Below are 20,151 nucleotides of genomic sequence, written 5' to 3'. Positions count from 1 at the left end.
AGGGTTGTCGGCACGCGCGTGGCCAAGACGCACGCACGCACGCGCGGCCACGAATGCGGCATCCGCCGGCCTCCTCCCCCCTCGCCGTTGCGTGCAACGTGCTGCTTTATGAGCGGAGAGGGGGCGAAATTAGGGGAGTATAGAAAGGAAAGGAAAAGGAGGACGGAAAATGGGGCGGGAGATTAGGATCGAATCGAGCCTCGTCTTCGGCGTCCCAATCGTTGTTTATGCAATTCCGTCGGGCGATAACTTTTAACACGCAAGCTTGGAACGCGCGTAAATCACGTACATTTCAGAAATAACGCCGTGTAAACGCGATCCCAGAATTGCAGAGACAAATTCATCGTTGATCCGAGGAATAAATAGCGGAGACGTAGTAGAAGCTTCGATTTCTATTTCTAAATAATCCTGAAAATCGTGAAAGAAAGTGGATATAATATCGTATGTTAGTAAAGGAAGGAGATCAGAAAAGAAGGACAACGATTTTAATTCTTCGAAGAAAGAATTATTTAAAAAGAAAAGAGAGAGACGGATGACTGGAGAAGAGTTGGAGGAGGACAGAGATTCGTTGTAACGCAGTGTACGTAATGCGGGGGATAGGATTTCTCTCTCTCTCCTTTTCTATCTCCGTTTCTGCCCTCCCACTCCTGTAATGTGTGTCGGTGGGTCGATCGGTATCTGGGTCGCGGGTTTTGGCAGTGCGAGCCCAAACCTTCTCCCCTCTCTTTCTCTCTCTCTCTCGCGATCATCCCTCCGTGGCTCGAGGACCGCGCCACTAGCGAGAATTGCCCCGCTCGCGGGATTCACGCAGAGTTTCATCCCGATTCTTCTTCCCCGCACAGTTCTGCCGCGCACAGATTTCGATTAATCTCGGTAAACAATCGAACCGGAATGGACGAGTGGCCGGCCCGATTTCACCAAGGGGTCATCAACAACGGATTCATACGTGTGTGTGTGTGTGTGTGTGTGTGTGTGTGTGTGTGTGTGTGTGTGTGTATGCTCAGCCTTGGAGTTGTTTTGGAGGAGGGTGGATAATTTGGACGGGAGTTAGTTACACAACCGCGCGATTAGGGAAAGAGTTTTTCATTTTTCGTTTATCTCCGTTCTTTATATCCGTGATTCTTTATATCGTGACGATGTAATTATTATTTTTACAGTAAAAATAATAGCGAGTCAGTTTGTCAGCATAATCGATCAGATAGATGAGATAGTCGAGAATATAGTTTGATGAAGATGGATGAAATAAAAAAATACTTTTCAACCTCGATCAATTATCGAATCGTGATTAATATCGGCGAAAGGAAAGTTTCACGGTTGGACAAACAGATTTCTTTCGAGAGGCGTTTGAAATTTGTCATCGAAACGAAAGAGGAACTTAACAAGGAATATTCTTTTGTCCACCCGTTTTGATTGATCTGTGATCTTTCAGCGGTGGGCTGATCTCGTAGAACGAGGGATCGAGACGAGGGATCTGTTGATCATGCGTCACAATTCTGAAACACCTCCTCGACAAGATTAATGATTTCTATTAGAAGGAGAGATGAATGCGAGATCTTGTTAAACTTTTTAATCGGCGCCTTGCGATTAAATTTATTATCGATCGACGAATTCTCCTCTTCTTTCGCTTCTTGGAATATCTGTTAAGCAAGAATTAGAATCCTTTTCTTTTGTTCACAGCAATCAAAATATCTCGTTGCATAGAACGGGGATGTTGATGAACGAGTCGATAAATTGTTTCAATATTTTTTCACGGTTTAAAAAAGGATTAAAAGGGGATTACATTTGACGTGACGCGAATTTCGTCCATCCGATTCGACGGGAGAACTGTTTTCGATCGAAAAATCCGGTGAAATTTGAACGTTCGTAGCGGAGAATTTTCGCCAGAGAATCCCTCAGTTATCACAGGTCCGGACGCGAAGAGTGTTTGCAATCGCGTCGACGACTTTAACACCGAAGGGAAACGAGAAACTCTTCCGTGGCGCCTCGTGCCTTACTCGTCTGCTCGAAAAATCTCGTTAAAAGCGTATTTCCGAAGGGTCGAATCCTCCATCCAACTTTTTTACACGAAAGGTGTGGCTCGAACGATGCAAAAACATATCTGAGATCGTAAAATTATATTAAATTAAATCCTTGCGCTTCTCATTTCTCCCTTAAAACGAGATAAATAAACGAGGAGGGCAAATTTGCGAGAAATTTGAGAGAAAAGAGGACTTGAAGGAGAAGAATGGATGGATAAATAAATATCGCCAAACATCGGAGATTTTTCGATTTCTTTGCCAGGAATCCGGTTCCATCACGCGAATTAAAACCGTGAATATTCGAAGGTGATTGGAGAAAAAAAAAAGTTAGGAAAAGTGGGGAAAACTTGCTCGAGGAAATTTTCTGGATGTTGGAGAGAAATCCCAGGAAGAAATCCCGTTAAAGATACATTTTCTCGATGCCGGTGGAACGATCGCGATTACGGCCATTACGTCTCTCGAATTCTAGCCGGAATTCCACTCGAAATCGAGCAAACTTCACAATAAGTCGAGGGGGGAGGAGGGGGGCTCGTAAATTATTCCACGAGCCATTATCCTTTACATTGCGCGGATTAATTCTGTAGATGGCGCGATTAGTTTCGGTTGTTGAAATTATTTTTACGGAAAATTTCGTTGTCGCGCATCGTTATAAAACGATATAAAATTTTCAAATTCTCGTATTATTGATAATGATTTTTATCCGACCGTGGCATAATTTTTACGCGAAATAAAGAAGGAATAGAGTTTTTACAGGTGAAAATTGTGTTAATAGAATAATGTCTGTGACAAACCAGTGTACCGTATCGATTTCATCGCTTATTGTACGTCCGCCTATAAAATAAAACAGAAGAAATAAAACGTCCGGTTTTCCTCCAACTGAATTCTAACGATATCGAATAAATTGCAAAACTTTCGAAGCTTCTCGCGAAATGTTAGAAGAGGTTGGATTATTCGAAACTTTCCTTCTCCCAGATTCTTAGATGGATGCAAGCCGCTTTCAGAGAGAAGATAGAGTGACACGGTTTCGATCACTGGAGATATTCCAAAGGATAATTCATCTTTCGCCGATTACATATATATATCTTCTTTTCGTTTGCCAAAACAGCCTCCCTTCCTCGACTTTTCCGACAGAACCGATCGAAAATCGATATCGTGTCGTTCGGAAAAAAAATATCTCTCGGCCCGCGTGGAATTCTTTAATGAAAATCCTCGCCAACCTCGTCTCTTGGATCGAAAGAAGGATACATATATATGTATAAGAAATTGTACAAATGTCAATGACTCGTTTCCTTCGATTAATTCTCTCTCTCTCCCCCTTCGTGAGGCGACAAAGTTGCGAGAGGTCAATTTATTCAAACGAGAAATTCATTCACGGCCATACGATGCAAGATTCGATGCAACGAATTTGTCATAATCATCGATCATAATTCATCGTCTAATTATCCTCTTCGTCGCGCATACGTGTATACATATATACGTATAATCGAAAAACTCTTGAATGATCTTTTCGACGGGGGAGGGGAGGAATTCTTGGAGTCAATCGGTGGTGTCTCCAATCTGGGAGGGGCGAAGGAGGGAATTATTCGAGCGACGACGATTTGTCTTGCTCGTGACAGAGTTGATAGAGTTATAGAGAATTCTCTACGGGGCCCGCGGATCGATTATTCGATGATCAATCATCGATTATATTGCGCGTACCACAACGGATTACGTAAACGAATTTATTAACCGGTAAGGGGACAACTTTCTCTTAACAATCTAATTATAAATGACTGGACGCTTGAAAAATGACAACGCGTTGCCTCGCGATTCGTCTCGCTCTTTCTCTCTCTCTCCCTCTTCTTTCGAGTCGAATCTAATCCAGAATCAGGATCATTATTACACATCGTGTATTATTTGTAACTAAAACGTTTAAACGCAACAAATTATTTCCCCGTGAAAAATATGTATGTATATATTTATAATTGAAATGTTTCAAGCACGTTTTTAATATTCTTCCAATGAAATTTAATTTATTGCGAATTCTAATTGTTATGAAAGGTTGTTACAACACCGAACATTTTTCATCTTCGCAAAGGAGGAAAAATTAAATGTTATCCCATTTGAAACCGTAATTTTTTATCTCTCTCTCTCTCTCTTTCTATTGCAAATATAATTTCTGCACCCAGTAAAATTTATTAATAACACTTTTATCTTACGAAAATGAATACATAATTCCCAATTGGTTATGCAATTTCGAAACTGCCCATTTCATGTCTCGTTGCAAAGTATCCTCGTGAAAGTATTAATAACTCGGAATATATTACTTATCCGAATATCATTTATTGCAAATTTGATTACGTGTACTCGGAAGAATTAGCTTTATAGTAAATATTTTTTGTGCACAAAATTTCTCGCGATGCAAAAGAGTCGTCTCGTCTCTCAGAAACCGACGTTATTATTTTTCATAATCCAGGGAAGAGGAGGGGGAAGCCGATTAATCCAGTATAAAGATGCGTCTGGGGGCCGCAAGAAAAACGCGACGACGCAATGACGACGTCGTCGTCGTGTGGGCGTCTACGAAGAGGTGATTCAGTTGGATGGCTCGGCGAGGAGCAAAAGGAGAGATCGTACGCGATCGCACGTGCGTTTTCTGCCTCTCGGCGACGCACGTGAATCGTGCGGCTATGAATAAACGCGATCGTTTCTTCGGTTGAATGAATACGCTCTTTTTCCTCTCCTTCCCCCTTCCTTACTCCCTTTTCCCTCTTCCTTTTTCTCTTTCCTTCGAAAACGAGAATTGGCTCGAATCTCGATTTTCTCGATGCTTGATTAAAGTTGGAAAGTTGTGCGGAATTATGTATGTCTCGTTGTATTTGATTTTTACGCCGCGTGATGAAAATGCGGATGTTCGATTCTCTGCGAATACGTGACACGATCGAAAAGAGAAACGAACTAACGTAGAGAACGTTGCGTAACTTTTTTTAACTTAACTTGGAGAGAAGGATGTTGTGTATGAACGAGATTAAAAGTTATCGTGTACGAAATTGTGCAAGGAAGTCCACGCTTTCTATCCTTTCGAAACTGCGAACTTCGGCCCGGTTGCGTGAAATATCGTGCATGCGCATACCGCGAATTCTCCGATGAAATCTACGCGAATTCCGAAACTGGATGTTTAATAATATGATTGCGCGAAGGGAAAATTGGTTTTGGGAGCCGTTGGCCTAGAAAATCTGTTTTCCTTCCTCCGTGGGGCCAAAGTATCCATCCCCTCTGATTTATCGCGTTTAATAATAACGCGTGCGATAATGATTTAATGGATCCGGAATAATGATTCTCAATATGTTGTATCTTACGGATCGATTAATTTTTGATTAATATTCTTCCGTTTCGGAGAATTTTATTAATATGTGTACACGATTTGTCGTAAAATTATCGTAAAAGTATCATTTTCGCTAAAAATAAATACACGTGATTATAGAATGCATGTAATTTCGTGTTATGTCTATTTATCCTTTCTTCGAGGCGTAGAAACGTAAGTAGAAGTAATAAACAATCTGGCATTGATAAATTGCAAGGGGGGCAAGAGGTTAGAGAAACTTATCCTTAATTTGTTTTTTCTAAATATTGTGATTGGAAGACATCCATTCTGAGATTTCCCTTTAAGCATAAAACTCGTATATCACAGAGATTTTTCTATCTACGGGATATTAAATTTTACACGTCTCAATCTTTCCCCTCGCGCGTCCCCTCTCTCGTCGTCATTTTCTTTTCGTTTAGGAATAATATAAACAGTGATAAAATAATCGGATAACTCGAGCATCCTCGAACGAAGAAGAGATCCCCTTTAACATCTTGAACCCGGTTAAGGGAGGGGTGGTCGTGTATATCAATAATTTATTCCCCCAGAAACGGTAGTGATTTTTCCAACGCGTCAGCAATACTTTTACCCCTCTTTTCTCTCTCTCTTCCTCGTGCTAACAATTTCTCTATTTCCCTCCTTCTCGAACACTTTTACGTCTCGTAACTTCTTCGCAAAGTTTCGATTTTCATTGAGGTATCTTCGAATGATGAATTAAAATTGAAAATGTTGCTAAGTAAACATTTAAAAATTCCTTTTAACTCTTCAATTCAACGAGAAATATCCAATAAGATAATTCTCGAGAATGGACCATCGTGTTTAACGTATTTTTCTTCCAGTAAAGTAAATTCAAACTCGTACGAATCCATAATGTAGATGAATTATGATGTAAGAAGGGAGGAGGGAGAAAAAGGGGGAAAATTACTTTTCCAATTTCTAATTTCTAAACTCAATTATCCTTGCACAAATTGTGGAAGAAATCGAAACGGCGAGGATGCGTCGTCTCCCGATGCCTCGACTCCGTTAGGATCCAATCCTCTGACGAGATGTGTGCGCGGATCCCAGGATCCTGGGGACGTGGTTTATTGCCTGGTATGCGATAGCAAGTGTTTCAAAGCGATACTTTTGCTACTGTGCTTTTAACACCGACATCCGGTATGTAATAGAATTTTGCCAGATAATAGCCTGACATCTTTGATGCGCCGCTTCAAAAGAAGCGTGGATGGACCGTTCCAACGAGGCAAAAATGGATTTTATTTCTTATTGTAATTCATACTTTAGTACCGTTATTATTGGATGCAAAGTTTTACCGCATTGTCCCGGGAAAATTGACATTCATTGGCCGAACGGTAAATCGGAGGTCACGATAATTAAAATGTAATTTACACTTCGTTTAGTTTATTATTACGTCACTACATAAAGTGTGGAATGCAGGTGTAAAAAGCAATGGGACTTAAATTGTAATTATCACGTCGTGAAAGGATCGACATTGTTCGACGAGTAAATTAAAAAAATTCAACGAGGATTTAATCGATAGGAACTTTTCCGAGAACTTTATACATGCGACTTCTATGACAAATACTTTTACCCATGAGAGACTGTCGTTGATTTCAAACTCGATATCCATTAGTATGAAAAGATAGAATTTGAACGAAATTCGTGCCAATTCGTTCGATCATCGTTTATATGCTTGTTGCAATCATCAATTCGGAAACTCGAATTTGTTTCTCGAAACGGTACCAATCTTCTCGTTACAAGCATAATCTCTGAAGGAACCAAGCGTAGAAGATGCTCTCGCAAGAAATCTCAGTCACTTCGTTGCGGGACGTTGAGGAGGATCCCTGGAAGGATTAGAACGTTGGTTCGAGGAGATAACGATTTATCCTAGGACTTGTTCAATTCTCGAGCGCGATACAATGGCGGGTATCAGGATATCGATTGTCGAGAGAAAGTTAAGGGTAGTTTGATCCTGTGACGATCGAATTGCAGAGTTATATTCCTTTGTCTGTACCGTAGTTTGAAGGGATGATTTCGACCGAGTCGGGGTGTGTATTAGTTATTGTTGTATTTATCTCTGATTGGCTATAACAACACAAGGAAAGGGGGATGTAATATTCTGAAGATAGGAAAAATTGTCGAAATGTATAATGTGAATAATTTTCGTTGACGAAAATAGAAGAGAAATTAAAATAAAATTTGAAATTTAAAAATGTTGGGATATTAACTCAGCTTTGTGCAATAAACGGCATTTGTGGTTACTAATTTGCGTAGAATATAACTGTCGAAGCTTTCTCTTCTTTATTTTTATTTTGCTCTTCCTCTTGTTCTTCTTCTTTTTCTTCCGGGTCGTGGTTTAAAAATTTATCTAGCGTATAAATGATCCTTCTGCAACGAGATTTTTAGATATTTACAATTTGAACAATTTTTCAAAGCTGCTGCTATCATTGTTGGAATCATAATAATAATCGCAAGTATATATATATATGAGGAAAAACAATTTTTTCTTCAAGAGAGGATAGCATACGGAATTCGTAATTTCATCCCAGGGATGATTCCCTGGGACACGATCGGGAAATAATGGAATATTTTAATATTAAATCGGTCATCCAACATTTGTCTTTCGCTTTGGGAACGATTTCAACCCAGTAACCGACTTTCCAGTTGGCGGCAACTCCTTCGGGGCTCCCAAGACTGAAAAGTTGAGCGAAAGAGGGGAAATAACAGCGGTCCTATCAATCCGTGAAAACATCTTAACCGTGGGCCACGGGGAGGAAATATTATCGAAAGTGGAATAACGTTTATCGGATCACGGCTCCCTTATTCCTATTCAAGTAAAGGGAGGGAGGGACGCCTCTTATCCCACGATTCGTATCCCATTTTCGCTATTGTTTTCCATCGGTGAATAGCTCTGATAATCTGGCTCGTTTGTATTTTATTTCATAGTAATAATATCGAATTAAAATTGTTAATTAGGAATATTAAAAATTTAAAACGTGCTTCGCTTCATTTCGATAATACTGTTTGCTGCAATTAAGATTTTATGATATAAGAAGGGTAAAATGGATGGTAACGATATTTTTTTATTGCTATAGAAGAGAAATATTTCAAGCGAAAAATCATTCAAATCATTCGGATGTGATATAAAAGCGTTACATCAAAAGATATATATATATAACTAATTCTATTTTTTGGAAAAACAAAAATTTCTCTCTCTGTCTCAAAAAAAAAAAAAAAAGAAATCGTTACTCACGTAATATCTGTGATTCAGAGACATCTCTTGTTGCGTGATTCCCCTTTCGCTCCACTCCTTTCTCTCAATTAAAATCCTCTTCGGTAGAAATTCATCGTACAAATCTTCGTGCAAAAACTTCGTTCGACATTTTTCTTCTCATCTTCTTCTCTTTCGCTTTTTCAATCTCCTCGCGTATTTCTATTCCAAAATAGAATCGCAAAAATATATATCCTTCTTCCTTCTCCTCTTCTTCTTCTTCTGTTTCTCTTCCACTTCTCTTCCGATTCTAATCGATCCACATCAGTCTTACGTGTTTATTGTCGAGGTTGCAGTTAATCTCTGGTCTCCTCATTATTGTCGTTTTTTCTCTCTCTCTCTCTCTCTCTCCCTAGAATTCGTGTCGCGTGCGCATCTGGGTCACCGCCGGTACCAGCCCCCTTCCGTCGTCTCCTCTCTTCAGATTTTCCTCTCTTTAGAAGATTTTCCTCCTGTCTGAAAAGCATCCACGGTTTTTTTCTTTTTTTTTTTTTGTTTTTTATAATGGATCCGCTCGCGCACGATCAAACGAGTCACGTGGAATCACGAACGAGCCAACGGATCGAGAGAAAAAAAGATAGATCGAGATTAGGTAATTGGAACGTGGTGTCGTCTCTCTTGGAGATGTCGACTCTCTCGCAAAAAAAAAAAAAAGAAAGAAAGAAAGAAAGCAGCGGCCTAGGTCAGGCACGGTGGCGTGATCACGACTCGAAGAAGAATCAAGAATCAGACGTGACTGGAAGATTTTCGAGGGAAAGCTCTTGGAAAAGAGCTGTTTCGAACGGAATTAATTCGACAGACGGAGTACTTCGAACTTCTAGCCTAGTTAACGCGAGGATAGAGTTTATTAGAGATGATACATCCTTGTTACAATGGAAAATTTGGAAACTGTGGATCGGTCTTTACGAAGTAAAATTAATTTATGATGAAACTCTCGTCTCATAGTTTCTGGGTTTAAAGGATTTACAATATTTGGAAATCAACTGAGAGAAAATCTCTTATTGAATAGTGTGTGGTGATTTCTGTGTAGTTTTCTCAGTAAATACTTTTATACAATAAAGAATAATAATTTTCATCTAATTTTATACACGAATGAGACGACAACTGGTTCTAAATTCCTTCTAATTCAAAGGAAAAAAAGAAACACGTTTGGGAAATATCTGTAAGATCTTGCTGAAAACTCTCTCGATCTGACCTTCCATGCTCGTTGCGCGAGAGAATGTGCCCGTTCTGCCAAGTCGATCCTTATTCAACGAGCCTATCTCCGATGGCGCGAATTCCAAGACGATCGTCTCGAGAAAAAAAATAATTTTAGAGCTCTGCGCGTTTCGAGATCACGAGATCCAACAACGATCCAACGCCATACCCCATTTTTGCATAGAAATCGGCCGAGGAATCGGCTCGAACTCGCAACCCCTTACAATTTTATTCCATTCTACGTATCCTTTAAAAGAAGAGATTTTAAAAGAACGCTTCGTTTCATTTTTTTTAACTTTGTTCAATTTCTGAGAAATTTTTCCATTTTCGGAAAATGTGGAGATCTGGAGAGATGATATATTGAGCAGAAATTCAGAAATAAGTTTAAAAAATATCGTACAAATACGATATCTTTGTTGTTCGTTCAAAAAGAAAAGAGTGACACTTTCGTCACGATGACACGTATTAGGAGAATATTATCTCAGAATGGCTTGGGTTGGGAAACGGCGACGAGCGTAATCGGTTATTGAAAACGGACGATCGGCGCGCGAATGTAGGGGGCAATGGTCGGGTTGGGTAAACGAGAAAATACGGGGGACTTTGCATATGAAAAGGCGAATTCGAAAGTGTGACGCGTTCGCGCGCGATAGAAACACGGATCCACGTTTAAAACAGGGAGAAAAAGGCATTTAACGATGGATGTTACTTCGCACGTTGACTTTGCACGGATAATTGTACTTTGTTACAACGTTAGAAGGATTTTCTGTGACTGTGGGGGGGAAAAAATTTTCAATGTCGTTTGGCTCCTTTCAGTCTGGCCAGGGGAGACCAGAGGGCCTATCCTTTTCAAAAGATAGTTCCCCCGATTTTACGATGAGCTTTCAGATGGTTGGTGAAAAGCCCGCCTTTATGTTCGAATTTCTAACGAAGCGAACTCTGAATGGAAATTCCATGGTAATACGTAATTTTCTTTGATCCGTTTGCTGAATATCTTATATCGACACGCAATAAGCTCGGAATTATCCCCAACCCTTCGACCTTTGGATCGATATTGCCATTTTTTTTTTTTACTTTCAATTCGTTGTAGTTTTATCGATCGCCACACGCGTGATGAAACAAATAGAATATTTGCATATAGAAGATATTATTATGGAATTCCATTATCTTTGAAATCTTCAAAACCAAGATTATCTATGGATTTTTTGTTCTCACGATTATTAAAAAACGTACAAATTAATTAGAAAAATTAATATTAATTTTTATTCGAGTAAAAACATAATTACATCCAATTATTTTCGTAAGCAGTATTTCAATTTTAATTATTCGTGTGTAATATTTTCACGTAAGAGTAATAATTTTAAATTTTCGAAACTAATAATACAACAAAATAAAAATGGATTCTAATAAGTATTTGATACATAATAGCATAATTACTCTATTTATACGAAAATATATCGTTATAACCATCTTTTCTTTTCGTTCATAGCTGAATAACGTTAATTCAAGAAATAAGAGAGCTCGATTACAAAATTTCTCTCTTCAGCAATCCTCCAGAAGAAAAAGAAAACTAGCCTGATAAAAGATACCGTTTCTTTCTTTCCTTATTCGAAAACCAGACTAACTTACGATTTAAAGAGTAAGAGATTTGAAAATTTCTACATCTGCGAACGAGAAGGAGAGAAGAGAGGGAAAAACCTCTAGCCACGATGGACGAGGATGCTACCCAGGAATCGAAAAGGAAATCGTGGAACCGCAACTTAGGTTCGCGAGCTTATCGCGCGAGACGGGCAATAACAGGCGGCCGCCAACACGGTGTGCAAAGAATAAATAGCTTGCACGCGAAACGTCACTTTTATGGGCCGGAGCTTTTAGTCCTCCCTGTAAAAACGTCGCAGTCCATTAGTACCCGGGACGATACGAACCGTCACCGTGGCTCGGTGCGCATGCAAAAATTCTGCCGGCCGCTTAATAACATTTTCTCGTCCGTGCGTCTAGACCGTGGCCGCATATACCGGGTGTGAAAAATGTCCTCCTCCCCCGCTCTGACGATTGAAATCGATGCCGCGCCCGCGTAGCGAACGTCGTGGTAAATGAAGACGAAGAATCTTTATTTTAATTTTTCTCGATTGCAGTTTCCATTCCATGCAGACATATCGATTCAAGTATTATTTAAGGGAGAGGATGACTCGTCGTTGGAAATGGAGAGTATAATTTTTATTAAGGGCTATGTATATATAATTGGAAAATTACAGAGTTAAAGTTTCTCTCTTTCTTTCTTTCCACTTAGATAGAAACAGAGAAAGAAGCAGAGGTTGGAATTTCCCTTCCGTTCGATCAAAATATATAAATATATATCCGTCTTAAATCGGGAAGAGAAAGAAAGAAAAAGAAAAGGAAAGAAAAAACAACAGAATCCGTGGCCGTAAAAACGAGAAAGAAACGAAGGAAAGCACAATGGGACGTTCGCGGAAACGTGGAGAGGCGAGGATTCCCCGAATGCTCATAAACTCTCTAAAAACCGCATTCGATCAAAACCGCGCGCGCACGACGACGCCGTCCATCCACGATGGACTGCAACTCGATAACTGCGAAGGAAAGGAAACAGTAGTGGAAATCCTTAGACCGATTTTTCCACGATTCTCCCCTCTCATCATTCCATACCTGCCCCGCTATCGCGTCTATTTTCCACGATACCGATCCTTTTTCGCACCAAGGGTTGATCGAAGTTGGGTAATGACGTTGTGTTTCCCTCCCTCCTCACACGGGAGGGGGCTCGGTTTGACCGAAAGTTTTCGAGCAAAAGAGCAAAAGGGGGAGATAACGCGCACACGCCACCGCTCCTATTGTTCCCCGTTCCTGAAGAGAAGCGCTGCCAATATCGGGGCTCCCGGTTCCGGCGCAATATCGGGTCACGAGGTCCGCCGGCCCTGTCCCTGCCACCCGGTGATAACTCGCGACGCCACGACGTCGGCCATCCTGGCCGGGATTCAATTTACCGTAATTATCAAAGGATTAAGGCGCGCGTTTCGGCGACGGATCGGGCAACCGTTTGGATAATCTTTAATAATCGGTCCGAGGGAAGAGGGGAGATTCTTGATTGTTGCACGGAGGTGGAATGGAATTTTTGATCGATAAAGGGGAGAATTAGCGAGTGGAATATTAATTCTTTTTAAGCGGAGGATGTTTTAAGGGAGAGATCGAGGGTAATTTTTTTTTTTATTAATAATGGAATTATTGTGTTTTTGAAAAGTATATTCGATGGAATTATTAATGGAGAATTGGTAAGTTTTTCGTTAACTTGTACGATTTGATTTTAGAGTTTTTGTAATTGTTTTTTGCAGATTGGTTTAGAAATTACGATTTTAATTTACGATCGCCATTCGTGGTGTACTCGTGTCCGTTATCTTTTGACCCGCCACGAGTACGATTCGTGGCTTCCACGTTAGATTCAACGACTGTATCACGTGATGATCTCTCCGAGACAACAAAGAATTCTTTCTAAATCTTTCTAAATTCGTTACGTAAAAACGGCATTCCTAACCTAAGGAAAGTTATCTAAATTTAGATACGTACGTTGCACAATATCGAAGGAAGAAACTTGAAGAAACTTCGAGAACAGAGAGAAAGACAAAGCTGAATATAACTCACTGCGAAGCCTCCTTTAATTGCAAAAATTAAACAAATCAACAAATTGATCCCCAACGCGGGGATCATTCTAAAATCGAATCCTTGAAGATCTCTTCGATATCCGATTTTCACTTCGGGTTGAGAAAGGGGAATTTTCTCCCGTCCAAGGAGATCAAGAAGAGGAGGAGGGGATCGTCGCCAGTTACACGCTAGGAGGTATTTCAATCGCGTCGCCTTCCATGCAAACTCGATAGCCGATGTTATTCGATTCAGGCGAGAATCTCTCGCGTCTTCTTAGCCAACCCGATCGCTATGGGTCCTTGATCCTTAAGCAAAGTGGATGCGAGAAGAGGAGGCGAGACAGAGAGAGAGAGAGAGACGTGGGTGCGGCTTAAGACTCTCGTTGCGGGAAAGAGGGATCAAAAAGTTTTTATCCGGCCGCCGTTTCATAACTTATTCCTGTGTACGAGCGACGGGGACACTTTGTGAAGGTTGGCAGCTAGCACAAAGAGGATCCTCTTTTTATTCGCCGCGGTCCCGGCCACAAATCCCACAAACGAGCCGGGACAAATTATGTTCGTTCCTTCGTCTCTCTGTCTCTCTCTCTCTCTCTCTCTCTTCTCTCTTTTTTCACGGACCAGTGGTTCCTGTGGTTCGTTTTCCAATTACGAATTCGGGAGAAATTATCGTGGTGGAGGATCGAAAGAATAAATAATAAGAGGAAAAATGGGGGTAGATGGTAGATTTGTTGTTAAATCGGGTTAAGGGGGGGGGAATTGTGGCGCGATGGAAAAATGGAATGATTATGATAGCGGATTTGCGGAGGAGGAGAGGATGATGGATCGCGTTTGAAGGGAAAGTAGAATTCCTCGAGCATTTTTCTTCCGTGTTCCGTTTGGAGGAAGGGGAAGAAGGAAGGGGCTTGGCCCGGTTTTTCGTGCGCACGGTGGGATGCGATGGATGAGAGGTAAAAAAAGAGGGAAAAGGAATGGAATGATAAATAGAGGGAAGAATAAGTGGAGAATGGTTGGAGAGGCGGATGGATGAGAATGACAAGTAGGAAACAAAAGTAAAGGGAAATGGAATAAAGGAAAGGAACGTGGAAAAACATGTGCAAGGAAATTCTATGTCTATTCCTTAAGATTTGTTTGAAAAACTTGTCGAGGGATCGTGAAAATTGAGAATTTTTATAGGAAAATGGATCTTTTAATATCGTGACTTCCGTTTGGAGCAATAGAATATATTTTAAAGAGAATTTCAATATAAATATGAAATTCAATTCGGCAATTTTAATATATTAAAGTTTAATTCGAGGCAAATTTTAAAATCCAGGCGAATTTTCATAAAATTTCCAGGGATTAATGCATATAAAGCAACGAAGACCGAGTTCTAGAGAATCTTTTTAAATTTCTGCGGAATAAATGAAAGTATTCGTGTAGCGGAAAATATGCGAGGAAAAAAAAAATTTGACGGAGAAAGAACGAAATAAAGGATACGAAAAGTATCTATCTGAAAAAAGAGTCGGTAAAAAGTCGAGAAAAAACCTAAAAGGGAGAAAAATGGCAAAGAAGAAAGAGGAAATAATAAAAAAAAAAAAAAAATTACGCGAATATTAAAAATCTTCGTTAAAGATTCTTAAAAAGAATAGAGTGAAAGGAAAGAAGTAAAAATAAAAATTTGCATTGATTTAAAAGATTTAAAAAATGAAATGAAATTGTACGAGAAAAATCGTAAATTCCTTTAATGGTCTGAATTAACGTCAAGTGCAAGAGAAAGACAAGAAGCGTACAATTTTTTTTAAAAAAAAAAAGAAAAAGCTGGAAATCGAAAGGAAGAATTTTATCATAGAAATTCCACAAATTAACGAGCCAATTTCCCCGTGGATGTTGCAGAAAACGTGCTCTGTCCCTGACAGAGATGACTACCGTCTGTAATTGATGGCTGATCGATGCAATCGCAGTCACGAAGACTTGTTCACCGCGGCTCCATTCAATCTTTCATTATGCAAATTCGACCGATGATTCATCGAATTCATAGATATACCTCGTACAATCTTTTTCCTCTTCTTTGCTTTAAAAATATTATCCAAAAATATTCCTTTCCCGAAAAATTAATTCTTCCATCTTCGATATCAACCCTTCGTTTCGTCGAATATTGAAGAAAAAAAAAAGGTAAAATTCGTATCGTTTAACCAACACAGCCGAGAGATCCGAGAGAACGAGAAATTCGTAATTAAAGGCTTATTCAACGGCAAAATCGAACGATTGGACGCTTCAGGAAGCGACTTAATGAACCTATAACGCAGCGGTTTATCCAGGGAAAAAGTCTGCTAAGCGTGTCTCTGAAATTGCTTCCTGATCGAAACTAATTGACCATTCGAGTAGCCGCGCTGTCGCGCACGTTTTTCCACGTCGAGTCGAATAACTCGCGACACAAACCGAGATTATGTCGTATGATGTTTCACGGATTGACTTCCGCCTCGCTTATTCAATAAGTCGACTTTCGTTCGCTGTAACATTTATTTAACCGTTTCGAAGAGACGTCGAACGACATGGTTCGCGAGGTGGCACAATCGTGCGCAAAATGCTTTGGATTTTTTTTTTCTCTCTTTTTTTAAACACTGTCCATTTATTCCTTCGTTCTTATTCAACCACGACGATCGTGCTTATTTTTGCCATTTTCCACTCGCTTTTTACGTCGATGATCTGAAAAGGACATTGAGGAACAGAAAATGAGAAAAACCATGTTTCGAAGTCTTTGGTTCGAAACTCGTCTAAAAAAAATCACTCTCGTTTCTTCGGTTTTCTTCTGTGTAGAGAAAGAAACTTCCAATAGTGGAGAGAAAGAGAGATCCCTCTGTTTTTCTTCAAAAAGGATTCGAGACACTGATTATACGCGATTTTACAACAAAATCGAAAGGTTTCTTTAACAGGAAATGAAAACCTCGCTTCAAACGAAGCTCTTCGTTTGAAACAGCCCCTCTATCTTCGTCTCCACGATACACCAAACCGTGCAAAAACGATCTTCCAAACGCAATATTTCTTTAAATAATCGAAAAAAGAAAAGATTCGAAAGGTTTGAACACGAAACCGTGTCAAAGAAGAAACGAAGGTTAGGAAGAAATATGATCTTGACCCAATCTAGACGCAGAACAAACGAATCCTTTTTATTTCTCTACCACTTTGTTTCCAGAATTTGTATCATTGATGGAGTCAAAGTCACTTCCGTTCTCTCGAATCGATCGACAATTTATCAAAGCATTCGAGCCCTCCATTCCGACGTGCACCAAGTACAATTTGCTTTCCAGTGTCGCGATTCGCGCACGAATTCCCGTCGTATTGTTGTCGTTTCGCTCGAAGCCGGTCGTACACCCGACCCTTTTAAAGGGAATAGCCCCGAAAGAACGAGCCCCGACAAGCCAATTTTCCCCTCATCCCCCTATACCGGGTGTGACGCGGTTTAATCTGTAAATGGAGGCACCTGTGCTTCGGGGCCAGAGGTGGAAAATAGAGTGGAATCTGTTATTCGAACGCTCTACTGCTTCAACAAACTGGTATTTCGATGTTTTCCCTCTCTCCCGCCATTTCCCTCTTTCCCTCTGTGATTGTAGATTGCGAGGATTTTCTCTCTCTCTCTCTCTCTCTTTTTTCAAGGCGAGAGCGTTCGAGAAATAAAAATGGATAAACACGTGAGAGGATGCATACTCGGAGGATATTCGAAGGGATGGAAGGGTAAATCTCGCGGTCTGTTAATTTCAAAAATTCGAGGGAAAAAATTTACAACACAATGGGATCTGTTCACAATGCGAAACGCGAATAACGCGAGGATTTAATTTGGATATTAATCTTTGGGATAATCGGGACGGGTAAAAGTTGAAAGGGCGACATTGTTGAGATATTATATTTAAAAAAGTAATATTTCGAAAAGTTCGAGGAATTTCGAGGGTGAAAAAAAAGAAAAAAATTTGAGACGCGTATTTGATAAATTCGAATAATACTTCTTTCTTTCAAGCGAATAATATTCTCGTAGAGAATTAAATTAATATACATAAAGTAGGCCCGTAGTCGTCGTAATTCAAAATCATTTATGCAAATGCATTTTCCCGAAACATTATCCACGGTGTTCGAGCGCAATAATCCCGTGAAATTTTTAATTAAATTAAGAATGGTATCCCCAATTGCCGCGGATCTCGGGGCTCACGATACGCGGTACGTGGCGAATTCTCGCAGGTACACCCTGTGCACGGCTAATCTGTAAATGTCTCCATTGCAAATGGATCCTGTCTTGCCCGTGAATTGCCGTAACTCATCGTGAGTCGCGCGCTGAACGTGTCAGCGCCTAGATTAAGCCGCGCATTAAATCAGTTGTATCTGCGCCGGTGATTAATTCAAATTATTGTTACGTGGAATCCCGTGGTTTCGAGTTCTATAATTGAACCGTGGTGGAAGGGTAGAAAGTGAAGAGAAGGTGGAGAAGAGGAAGAAAAAGTTTGGCAACGGAGAGGAGAACGATTTCCGCCTTTTGTTGTCAGTTCTATAAATTTCCAAAGATGAAAGATGATCTTTGATGCAAGGAAGGGGAGAATTGCGATAGGATTGCGATCAATTTCAATAGCTTCGAGTAATATATAGAATATAGATAATCGTAATTCGTCAATCGTTTCAAACAATTCAAACTTGTCTCTGCGTTCGAGTAACGATGAAACCGTGATCGATCGTCGTAATCGAGCAAAATTCTCTCTGTTCCTTGTCAACAGAAGAGAATAAAAAACTTTCTTCTGAATACTCTACCAATTCTCCAATTAATCTAATCTAATTGATAATAAATAATATATAGATACATTTTCTAGAAATTTAAAAAAAAAAGAAAAGAAAATCGGATATCATGGATTATTTTCCTTCCACGTAATCCTCTACGTTTTTACAAACGGAACACTTGAACGGAACTGCAAAGGATAGAACTAAAGCCAAGTTTTAACGATATGGAAAATGAAGCGCGAGGACTATCGCAGAGGGAATTCCTCGAGAGCATAATCGAACGAGATGCCTTTAGTGAAAGAGATCCAAAACGCAAACAGTCGTCACGGGACGGATGAATAAGGGGAAGAAGCAGATCCGTGGCCATTATTGATAACGCTAAACCATCCGCTGTTTGCGCAGATTAAATTCATCGATCGATCGTACAAAAGCACAACGTGGAAAATGGCTACCGTTTCTCTCTCTCTCTCTCTCTCTCGTCATTCGTCTGCCGTTTCAATAATCCTCCTATACGCCGTTAAATCGTATAATAAACGCCGTTGCACTCCCCTTGGTGCAAGCTAGAAAATCCTGCTTCCTGATAATATTGAGTTAGTTGCATACGGAGCGGTCTTCGAACGATTTCAAATTTGCCGCCCTTAATCCCTTGTGAAAATAACAAGACGTCGTATATATTTCGAGATAATCATAACAGAAGACAGAGATTATAAATATTTTCCCTGGATTCATTAAAATTATTATTCTTTTTCGAATGTTCAATTAAAAAAGTTATTTGACCGAAGAATAAAATTTTATATATACTAATAATAAAAGAAACATCCATCGAGTGATCTATCTCTTTTCCATCTTCCATTGATTTTTTATTCGAGATAAAATTCCAACGATAAAATATATCCCTCGTTATATCGCTGTAATTGATATTCACCATGGAAAAAAAAAGAAAAAGAAGATATAAAGAATATAGGATCTTTAATCTCCGGTCAAAATTTTAAACGAATCGATCTCTCCATCGTTCGTGATTCCACGGGATTCTATGAGCTCTTGCCTTTCCAAAGACACCATTCAAGGCTGGCTTGGAAAGTCGGGCCGTTGATTGGCACGAAAGAAGAACGAAACTGACGAGAATCACGTCGACAAACCGTGCAGTCCGGCTGCATCGACTCGTCAACGTATCCGCAATGCCGATTAATCACCTCGCCCCGGTTTCGATAAGACGCACCACCCCGTATCGGCATCAGAGTTCACGAGTGACTTTTCAATTTCAAATTTACACCTCCTCTTCTCTCCTCTGAATTATTTCACAAATTTTTTTCTTTCTCTCTATTCTCTTTCGATATTCTTTTTCCTTCTTTCTATCTCACTGTGTGAACAAAATTCCTCTTGAAAATTATTTCACGCAATTTTCTTCGATTCTTTTCTCATCCTCTCTCGATGCCCCAACGATCCTTCTTTCGATAATATTCCATCTCAACGTTTCAATTTTTCTAAATTATCTCACCATTCTCTCTTTTCTTCCCCCATTCTCTCTCGATTCGAAACGATATTTTTCCTGATATTTCGTTTCAACGTTCAACGAGAATCCTCGCCCCATGAATCTTATCTCGAGGGTAAAAAGTTTTATCATCCACTATCGGACACGTTGCTCTTGCGTTTCCCGTTTGCGGACGAGGGAAATGTTTATGCACTCGTCCAACACCTCCTCCCCAACTTACGAACTTTCTTTTCCCCTCGGTGGTGACCTACTAAAACTATTCATGTTCGACACGCGTTTTTTCACCAGAGATGCTTCACTCTCTCTATATGTATATATATATATATATTTCCTCTGATCGAATGAAAACTATCGAATTTTTATATACAAATCTCCATCATTCCTTCATTTTATCACGTTTCTCTTATCACACCTCCACTTTTTCCCCTTCTTCGTGTAGACGATTTTTCACG

The 20,151-nt window shown here is 39.9% G+C and overlaps 2 protein-coding genes across 2 annotated transcripts in view; one reads left to right on the top strand and one right to left on the bottom strand.

Annotated features, from left to right (window-relative positions):
* The window catches only part of LOC100578810 (facilitated trehalose transporter Tret1-2 homolog), a 74,979-nt gene extending 65,918 nt beyond the window's left edge, over positions 1–9,061 (bottom strand). The window contains exon 1 of the mRNA XM_016912180.2: positions 8,609–9,061. Coding sequence (XP_016767669.1) covers positions 8,609–8,632 — 24 coding nt within the window. The 5' untranslated portion in view covers positions 8,633–9,061. The remainder of the gene's footprint in view (positions 1–8,608) is intronic.
* The window catches only part of LOC725146 (very-long-chain enoyl-CoA reductase), a 108,876-nt gene that overhangs the window by 71,786 nt on the left and 16,939 nt on the right, over positions 1–20,151 (top strand). The gene's annotated exons all lie outside the window — the stretch shown is intronic.

The sequence above is a fragment of the Apis mellifera genome, linkage group LG5, assembly GCF_003254395.2.
Source record: "Apis mellifera strain DH4 linkage group LG5, Amel_HAv3.1, whole genome shotgun sequence".
Taxonomy (NCBI): Eukaryota; Metazoa; Arthropoda; class Insecta; order Hymenoptera; family Apidae; genus Apis; species Apis mellifera.
This window is presented reverse-complemented; position numbering and strand designations above follow the sequence as displayed.